This window comes from Moschus berezovskii, chromosome 11, assembly GCF_049115385.1.
Source record: "Moschus berezovskii isolate FMDL1 chromosome 11, NW_MosBer_1.0, whole genome shotgun sequence".
In the NCBI taxonomy this organism is placed as follows: Eukaryota; Metazoa; Chordata; class Mammalia; order Artiodactyla; family Moschidae; genus Moschus; species Moschus berezovskii.
The window spans coordinates 28,477,430-28,487,570 of NC_142470.1; the positions used below are offsets into that span (position 1 = coordinate 28,477,430).

Here is a 10,141-nt window from a genome sequence, read left to right on the forward strand (position 1 = left end):
AGAAGGTAATAACCTAATCATGATCAAACATTGAAGGCAGGAGGAGAAGGGGATGACAGAAGATGAGATGGTTGGATGGCATCACCGATTAGATGGACATGAGTTTAAGTAAGCTCTGAGAGTTGGTGATGCACAGGGAAGCCTGGCATGCTGCAGTCCATGGGGTCGTAAAGAGTTGGAAACAACTGAGTGACTGAACTGAACTGAACCTCATCGTGATGTAGTGAGTCTCTCCTTTCTGAAACACCAAGAAGCATCCCACTCCCTCCAGAATGGAAATAGCCCAACCTGTGTAGTTGGTTCCTCCACAACTGGTCTCCATCTTAAGTTTCAACTCTCTCTCTCCCAACCAAGGGCAGCCACACTAAGCTATTCTCTTTTGCTAGAATTTGTCCTACTCTTTCCCTACATCTCTGTTTTTGCTCGAGCTGTTCCTCCTTCCTGGGAGGTCCTCCCTCCCTCCCTCCATTCCCCTCCCCATCTCTTCTGTCCATTAAGATGCTTTGACTTGGGCCCCTCTAAATCAGACATAAGTGTCATCTCCTGCAAGGAGTAGATGAAATAAGTCCTGGTGGGTAGCCGGAGACTAGGGTTCTAGCACACTCCCCAGCCTCAAACACACACACTAATTTGTAGTGTTCTAGCCTGCAAGTTTCTCGGCCCACCCATCCGGCTTTCAGCCTATTCTTGCCTAATGGGGTGTGGGGTGGTTGGATTTTATTGCACTACTTACTTCAGATAGCTCTTCCCCTTATGACCAGGATCCAAATTAATCCTGCAAACCAGCACTGAGGCTGCCCTTTTCTGTCTGGTTACTTCCTGAGTGTACCTGAAGTTCTGTAACCAGCCTCGACCTTCCCTTTTCACTGACCCTCTTTCCCTGAACCTTCACCTGGAGACCTAGGCTGGGTGCCCGAGAAAGGGGTAAAGTGACAGGCTTGTTAAAGCAGGAAACCAGAACCAGGCCCACCCATGAGGCACCCTCTAGCAGATCCAAACACGGCCCAGGGAGAGAACCCTGGTGGAAGGATGGGGGTGGCAGGCTCGACAAGGGGAGGGGCTGCTTCTAAAAGAAAAAAAAAAAAAAAAAACACAACAAACCACAACCTTGGAAATAAGCCTGTGTGCGTGTGTGTCTGCGTGTATGTGTGTTTAAAAACAAAACCACGTTAAAGGACCTGCTCCCTACCCCACAGGTCCGACCACCCGCTGGGAGTTTGCGAAGCAAGCAGGGCAATACGACTGGGAGAGAGTCATCCACGCGCCCACAAAGTGCCTCCTGTCTCGGAACCGCTCGCCCAGGCCCCACGGGTTGCTCCGGGAAGCCGGCTCCAGCCCTTCGGTCCCGCGCGCACAAGCTGCGGCGAAAGAGCGAACCTTGACGCAGCCAGAGACCCGCAGCTCCCGCCGCGGCCGCAGACTCCCCAGTCGCTGCCTCTCCCAGCCCCGCGGCCTGGGCAGTCAATCAAGCCGCCCGGCCCCGCCCGTGGGCTGCAGCGGTCGACCAATCAGAGCCAAGCTCCGCAGCGATGAGCTCAGTCGGCTTGCTTCCCATTGGACGGCTATATTAAGAAAGTCGCCGAACTCTTTAAATAGCGGGCGCTAGGGCCGCAGCCCGCATCTGCAGCTGCAGTCGGGCTGAGTTCGTGTAGTCTGTTGTGTCTTCGCCTAGGCTTAGGGAGACCCAGGAGGGAGCTAGGCCGCGTCCGCTTGCTCTGGCCGCCGTTTGCTCACAAAGGCGCTGACCCGGGACCCAGGGCGAGGACAGCGCCGGCCGCTCGGGAGCAGCGCGGAGACGCACCGTGCGCCCTATGCCCCCGAGTCCCCTACCGCCCCCGCCGCGGCAGCCCGAGCACAACGAGAGAACACGCGCCATCCCGGGACCTGGGTGCAGCTAGCGACCCTTGTCCCCAGCGCGCAGTCCGAGGTGAGCAGTGAGCGGCGAGCGGGACGGCAGCGAGGCGTTCGCGGGGCCCCTCCTGCTGCCCGGGCCCGGCCCGCTCATGGCGGCCATCCGCAAGAAGCTGGTGGTGGTGGGCGACGGCGCGTGCGGCAAGACGTGCCTGCTGATCGTGTTCAGTAAGGACGAGTTCCCCGAGGTGTACGTGCCCACCGTCTTCGAGAACTATGTGGCCGACATCGAGGTGGACGGCAAGCAGGTGGAGCTGGCGCTGTGGGACACGGCGGGCCAGGAGGACTACGACCGCCTGCGGCCGCTCTCCTACCCGGACACCGACGTGATCCTCATGTGCTTTTCGGTGGACAGCCCGGATTCGCTGGAGAACATCCCCGAGAAGTGGGTGCCCGAGGTGAAGCACTTCTGCCCCAACGTGCCCATCATCCTCGTGGCCAACAAGAAAGACCTGCGCAGCGACGAGCACGTCCGCACGGAGCTGGCCCGCATGAAGCAGGAACCGGTGCGCACGGATGACGGCCGCGCTATGGCCGTGCGTATCCAAGCCTACGACTACCTCGAGTGCTCGGCCAAGACCAAGGAGGGCGTCCGAGAGGTCTTCGAGACGGCCACGCGCGCCGCGCTGCAGAAGCGCTACGGCTCCCAGAACGGCTGCATCAACTGCTGCAAGGTGCTATGAGGGCCGCGCCCGACCCGCCTGCCCCTGCCAGCGCGGCTCCCCATCCCGGGCCCGTCCCGCACAAGCCCGGAGAAGGGGAGACCCTTGCCCCCCCAAGGACCCCCACCGGACTGCCTGGCGTCTGCTTTCAGCCCCGGCAGCCGTGGTCTGGAGACTCAGGCTCTGGGGCCCGAGAATCGGCCGCGTGGTAGGCACCCTTCGCCCCCTTTCCAAGTGTCTGTGCGTCCGGCTGTGTGGTACAGGCTTGGCCACCCCGCTGAGTGCCAAGGGTCCCCTGAACACCATTTTCTGAAGAGCCAAGCCTCTTCAGGGTGTGTGGCTGTGTGTATGTTCGACTCCCCGCTGCCGAGTTTTCACCCCACGCCCTCCCCTGCTACCCGGAGATGAGCTTGGCGCCGGGGTGCGGCTGCGCCCCATCGGATGTGCGTCTGTAACCAGCGAGCGCCTGCTATCCCCTGTCTGTAACATAGACCTCGGGACCTGCGGGAGGGGAGGGCTGGGGAGGATGGGGTGTTATATAAATATAGATATAATTTTATTTTCGGAGGTAGGATGGTGTTATTTAATGGTGGTGGTGGGTGGAGAGACAGGGCGCTAGAACAGCTCCAGCCGGGTCTGAGTGAGGCGTCATCCCAGCACGAACAAGACTTGGCGATGTTTCCTACCCCTGGGGAAGACATTTGCAGCCGACTTGGGGCCTGAGAGGACACAGCTTCCAGACTCCTGTCTCCTGCCAGCCAGTACCCCCGCTGGCGAGCCCCTCACTAGCCACTGAGAAGGAGGGGTGAAGCGTGCTGCAGGTTGTTTTTGCCATAAGCGAACTTTGTGCCTGTCCTGCAAGTGAAAATTGTTCAGTCCAAGAAACTGATGTTATTTGATTTATTTAAAGGCTAAAACTTGTTTTTTTTCTTCTTTTTGGAACGAATTCTTTGCACAATTGTTTCATTGTTTGACATTTAATGCACTTGTCATTTACATAAGACAGTAGCATTCTGACCACACTTGTACGCTGTAACCTCATCTACTTCTGATGTTTTTTTTTAAAAAATGATGATGACTTTTAAAAAACAAGGAGAAGAAAAAGAAACCACTAATTTTTTTCTTTTGAAAAAAGTGGCAACACTATTCTATTTTGCGATTTATTTGTGCACGTATGCGCACTCTTTTGATAAAGGGCAGTAACCAGTATTAGGGCCTATCTAAAACCTTTTGTTTTTTTTTTCCCTCAAGGCAGTCTCTAAAGCTGTGTGAAATTTTCTCTGCATCTCTGTACAGAGAATAAACCTCCCCCTTGTGTCTCTTTTCTCCCCCTCCCTTCCCCATCCAGTGGTACTTCTACTAAATTGTCTTGTTTTTTTTTTTTTATTTTTTAAATAAACTGACAAATGACAAAGTGGTGAGCTTATGATGTTTACATAAAAGTTCTATAAGCTGTGTATACAGTTTTTTATGTAAAATATTAAAAGACTATGATGATGACATTTATAAAATGGCTCCTGTGGTTTAATGATGTGTAAAAATCTTGTTGTGAATTTGAGGGCAAGGGGAGAACTGAGGTGAGGCCCCACTAACTCTATTTCCCTCCAAGTGTTTGTAGGAAATGGGGATGAAATCTCTTTGAGGATGTGTGGGGGTTGGGTGGCCATGGATGACCAGGTTGCTCCTGCCCCAGGGCCAGAGGTTACCCAGGCTCCCAGTGCCACAACCTTTGACCTAATGTGAACTGTCTGAATGGCTTATACACTTGTGTCTAAGTCTGTTATGGAGCCTGTGTATCCTATTCTTTGAAACTTGGAAAGTTGTCATTTGTGCATTCCGATGACTTTTTAGATACCTTTTGTTTGTTTTGTTTTTGTTAATCACTGTCTCAAAGACTGGTTCCTGGGTTCCCTTCAGATCTTCAAAGGGTTACACAATGCCCCCCTGAAATTGTACGATGTTATTTCTGAGCTTCTGGTAGAAGTGAGGGAGAGCCCAAATCAGAAGCCAATCCTTCTGCTGTGGAACTTTCATTTGAGTGTCTGTATGGAGCCCAGAAGCCACTCCAGTACTCTTGCCTAGAAAATCCCATGGATGGAGGAGCCTGGTAGGCTGCAGTCCGTGGGGTCGCTATGGGTCGGACACGACTGAGCGACTTCACTTTCACTTTTCACTTTCACACATTGGAGAAGGAAATGGCAACCCACTCCAGTGTTCTTGCCTGGAGAATCCCAGGGACGGGGGAGCCTGGTGGGCTTCCGTCTATGGGGTCACACAGAGTTGGACATGACTGAAGTGACTTAGCAGCAGCATGGAGCTCAGAATGCTTTGTTCTAAGTACCAAGAGTAGCCACCTTATCCACAGAACACTGGACGTCTTGGGTGGCTGCTATTTAAAGTTGGAGCAGGTTCTGAGGTGGAAATATGATGAGCTCTAATTTCAGACACTCAGCCTGCTTCAGTGGGTCTCAGAACCAGACAGGCAGATTAACCTCCAGAGACCACATCAAAATCCCTCTACAGGTATGATGGCTCAAAACTGCCAGCCTCAGCAGCTTCTAGGAAAGATAGCAGATACTGCCAACCTCTCCTGACTACCTGAGACATGTGGTTTTTGTTTTTGGAATCAATCAATGCTTTATGGGTTTCCAGGCCTTAGTTGCCTGCCACCCACCCCATCCCTCTGCCTCCCTTCCCCCCAGGCAGATCAGAGAAGACCCCTTTTAAATCCCTTTGCTTTAAAACTTGAGGCTTCTGTCTCCCAGTCTTTCCCCAGACTCCCAAGAGCTTTTGCTGAGTAAGGCAAGCCTGGTTACTGGTGACTTTTCACCCACTTAAAAACAAACAAAACACATCAATAACAGGGCCTCCTGCACAGCCAGGCTCATCTGTTAACAGAGGATAATTGTCTGGGCTTCTGGAGGCACAGAGCAAGGAGAGGGTCCACTCAAGCTGAGGGAAGGATCCGCAGCTTCATTCTTTCCCCAGGTCCTGACCCCACACACCTCCATCCCTCAGCCATCTTTGTCTTCTTCATTTTCAAGACAGAAATTTCCACTGAAAAACAAAATGTTGACTTGCAACTTTTACAGCTTGCAGATCCTTTGGTACCAGGGAGTGCAGGACTCTGGTGAAGAGCTCAAGCTTGGGCTCAGCGCCCAGGTTTCAGCTTTGCAACTGGCCAAGAGCCTGAAGACCTTTTGAAAGGGCCTTTTCTGGGTTTCCTGCCTGCTCTAATCTGCCTGGTACTTATTGCTGTCTGTTTTTTTTTTTAATTTTAGGAAGACAGTCACCCAGATGACGCATGGCAGCCTGGGTTGTGCTTGTTTTTAAATGCATGGCATTTAATAATGCTGCCGGAACACACTCTTCTTGGTGCATTAGATCCAACTGGAAAATATAAAGATGAATTGCTGTAGGCTGGAAAATCAATTAGGAGAAAAAGAGGCAAAACATCTGGTGTTACTCCTAGGATATGAACATTCATTTTGCACATTTGAAATAAATGTGCTGAGTTCATTTAATAGCCTGTTGAATGGTTTCATGGATAATAGTGGGGTGTTTCATTGATCCTGGGCATTTCATAGCAAAGGGCATTGGCTTGGGTTCTTGTTTAATCTTAATTTGCAGTCAGTCTGGCTTGTGTTTCTAGGATCTTTTTTCACATATGTTTCTGTGTACTTAGAACTGTGGTTTTCAAACTCAAGCCTGAGTTAGAAACACGTGGAGGGCTGGTTAAAACACAGATGACTGGGCCTAGCTTCCAGAGTCTCTGATCAGGACATCTGGGGTGGAGAACAAGTGATGCTGACACTGCTGGTCCAGGGACCACACTTTGAGAACCCCTGGCTTGGAATAAGGGAGAGTTCTGGTCATTATACTGGGGAGGGAGGTTGTCTCAGCAGTAAAGGGAGTCACATTCCTGAGGCGGATGGTGCAGTGGCTTGTAGCCCTGACTGCCCTACCTTAGGGAGCACAGCACTAGTTTTCAGAGAAGTTTAGGGAAGTTTTCAGAGAACTTCCCTCCTAGGAGGACCCACACATAACCCTGGTCTTCTCTTCTTTACATTCTGGTACAACAGGGGGTTTAATGCCTTTCAAAAGATTTCTTTCTGCCATTCCTGAGTTCAGGATGCAGCAGCACTATACTCTAAGACACGGGTTGCAAAAGCAAATAAGACTCAGTCCTTCCCCTGGTGGGTGGGGCAGTTCCAGGAAGGCATCCATTGAGCATGCTCAGATGGAGACATCAGGCCCAGGGCACACTAGGCGCCAAGGGAAAAGTGGGAAGGGCTTCATGGAGAAGGAGACATTTGAACTGAATCTTAAATCAGGAGTGGGTGATGTGCAGATGGAAGATACAGCTTCTTTATATTACTGTGAGCCTGGCCTCTGGAGAATACAGCTCTCTTGGGTGAGAACTACCTTCTACTTTTAGCCCCTCTGGCATGCATTTCTTCAGTGAAGAAAAATGATGTTCCCCAGCCAAGTCAAACACAGCCTCTCCCTGGCCCTCCCTGTCCACACACAGACTGGGAATGGAGGTTGGTGATGATGGTTTCATTGTTTTCTCTGTGCCTCCCAGGGATGCGGGGCAAACACAAGGGCTAGCTTTGTGAGAATTGTACTCCTGGAAACACGTAGCCTGGGCTCAAAGACATGGCAACACCCCAAAGGGACCTGGTACTCCAGCCTGTTGTGGGACAGACTCTTAACCACTTTACTTGGTACATCTTATGGGTGGAGAGAGAAAGTGGGTACTCAGGCTGCTTTTGCAATCAATTCTTGCAGCCCCTTTCCTGGCCTGGGAGGTGTAAGAGTCTGGAGGACCCTGGTTCATTCCTTCTGAATATTTATTGTTGACTAAAGGACACTGTGCCTGGCACTGTGCTAGGAGCTTGGAACTCAGTAGACAAATAGGCAGGCATGGTCCCTCCCCACATAGAGATTTCAATCTCTTTGTCTGTACAAGTAATAACAACAATGATGATGACAATAGCTACTATTTATTGGCTAGACATCAGGCCCTGTTCTAAGCTCTTTATTTGTTCTATTTTATGTCTGTATTGGGCTTCCCAGGTGGTACTAATGATAGAGAACCCGACTGCCAATGCAGGAGAAGTAAGAGATGTGGGTTTGATCTCTGGGTTGGGAAGGTCCCTTGGAGGATGGGATAGGAACTGTGGTCTTAGAAATTAGACCTTAGGCAACAAGGAAAGGGAATTCCTTTGTCTTTCTGAGGCCCTACTCTAGGTGAATTTAAGGTATTGCTGGGTGGTAATGGGGTGAGTTTGAGTGAACTCTGGGAGTTGCTGTTGGACAGGGAGGCCTGGCGTGCTGTGATTTATAGGGTCTCAAAGAGTCGGACACGACTAAGTGACTGAATTGAACTGAATAGGGTGTGGGGAGGGAAGGAAATTTCTGCTCCAACTGGGAAGAATATTATCCATGTCTGGGCAGGTGGGAAAGACAAGCAGCACTTCTGAGGTTTTCCATCACAGTGCTTTGAGCTGGGATCAGAGAAAGTATCACCAAGTAAAGGCATTGTGGGATAAGAGTCGTGGTTGTGATGCTTAGCCATCCCGCTTTACATGGAGATTGGTTTCCTCATTGCCAATCACAAGTCAGGGTGCCTACAGGCATCATCATCTATCTGGCACAGAATTGGGTGAGTTTATGGGTCAGCTGAACCAAGAGGGAGTCATTAGGGCACAAGTAGCAATGGAAATCCTTGGAGAAGAAATGAGACGATCCAGGAAGAGTTTGTGGAGTGAGAGGGGATTGCAGGTCAGGTCCTAACCCCCACAGTGAAAAAGTTGGCTTAAAACTCAACATTCAGAAAACTAAGATCATGGCATTCGGTCCCATCACTTCATGGCAAATAGATGGGGAAACGGTAGAAAGAGTGACAGACTTTATTTTGGGGGGCTCCAAAATCACTGCAGATGGTGATTGCAGCCATGAAATTAAAAGACACTTGCTCCTTGGAAGAATAGTTATGATCAATCTAGACAGAATGTTAAAAAGCAGAGACATTACTTTGCCAACAAAGGTCCGTCTAGTCAAAGCTATTGTTTTTCCAGTAGTCATGTATGGATGTGAGAGTTGGACTATAAAGAAAGCTGAGCACCAAAGAATTCGTGATTTTGAACTGTGGTGTTGGAGAAGACTCTGGAGAGTCCCTTGGACAGCAAGGAGATCCAATCAGTCCATCCTAAAGGAAATTAGTCCTGAATATTCATTGGAAGGACTGATGCTGAAGTTGAAACTCCAATACTTTGGCCACCTGATGCGAAGAACTGACTCATTTGTAAAGACCCTGATGTTGGACAAGATTGAAGGCAGGAGGAGAAGGGGATGACAGAGATGGTTGGATGGCATCACTGACTCAATGGACATGAGTTTGAGTAAACTCCGGAAGCTGGTGATGGACAGGGAGGCCTGGCATGCTGCAGTCCATGGGGTCACAAAGTGTTGGACATGACTGAGAGACTGAACTGAACTGAAACCCCACAGTGAGCACAAAAGCCATGTCTGCTCCATCACTGCTGTGTCTCTACTGCCCAGTAGGTGTTTGACCCATATGAGGACCTCAGTAAGCAGCAAGAGAGTGAATGAATTGATTAAACAAAGGACAGAAATTTAGGGAGCACCCACTTCTAAGAGACCCAAGGAAGTGACAAAGGCTGAGAACACCTGCTGTGGGGCATGAGAGAAAGGTCAGTTAAAAAAATGACAGGACTGCATGAAGGGTCGCACAATCCACAGATACTGGATACTCGGAATCAAGCAGATAGATCACTCTGTTCTGACAGGAGTTATGTATGACACAGCAGTGACAAGTAACCAGCTGTTTTTGCTGCAGAGGCCGAGTCTAGGGAAATTAAGAAAGTGCTCCTGTGAGGCCAGGCCTTGGGTGCCAACAGCAACAGGGAAGGCCTTCTCTGTACCCCACCTTGCAGGAATCACAATGAGCTCTTGGCCTGGTGAGGTTTCTGGGGAGGTCCTCCTAGAGACCCCAAGATGAGCAGGCAGTGCAAGTACATTTTTAGGGCTGCGGGCCACCTTCCGCAGGACCACCTGGGGGTCTGGGAGTCCTCAGTGGTTGGTCTCTGCTGTGGGCTGAGCTTCAAGCATCAGAGGGAGCTGGGCAGTTTTGGTTTCCAGGATGGGAGCTTGGCATAACTGGCCATGCTTTTCATTTTAGAAACCATGATCTGAAAGCACAATTCTAAGGGGGTATGCAACCAGGCCTTGCGCTTTAATGACTCTGTGTGACCTCTGTCCTCTGGCTGTCATTTGGAGCTATTTTTCTTCTCCCATCAATCTTGAAAAGGGAAGAAACAAATCTTCCCAGAAGCAAGTTTCTCATCCCTTTGTTAATGATTGATTTCATTTGATTCCAGGACTTGTTTAACCTTTGGGTAAGCAATTGAAACCTTCTGGAGGCACCTAAAAGGAATGCAGGAATGTGTGTGCTATTTAATGGTAGAGAGATTATAAATGGGACTCTGACAGAATAAAAAGTATTATTTATATGAGTGCTAAAAACAGTCACTTGTGAAATG

General features: G+C 50.1%; 1 protein-coding gene across 1 annotated transcript; it reads left to right on the forward strand.

Moving 5' to 3' along the window:
- The first annotated feature begins 1,611 nt into the window (after positions 1 to 1,611).
- Positions 1,612 to 4,084, forward strand: RHOB (ras homolog family member B). The gene has a single exon (XM_055400446.2). The coding sequence runs from the start codon at positions 2,004 to 2,006 to the stop codon at positions 2,592 to 2,594; it is 591 nt and encodes a 196-aa protein (XP_055256421.1). The 5' UTR covers positions 1,612 to 2,003; the 3' UTR covers positions 2,595 to 4,084.
- The last annotated feature ends 6,057 nt before the right edge of the window (positions 4,085 to 10,141 follow it).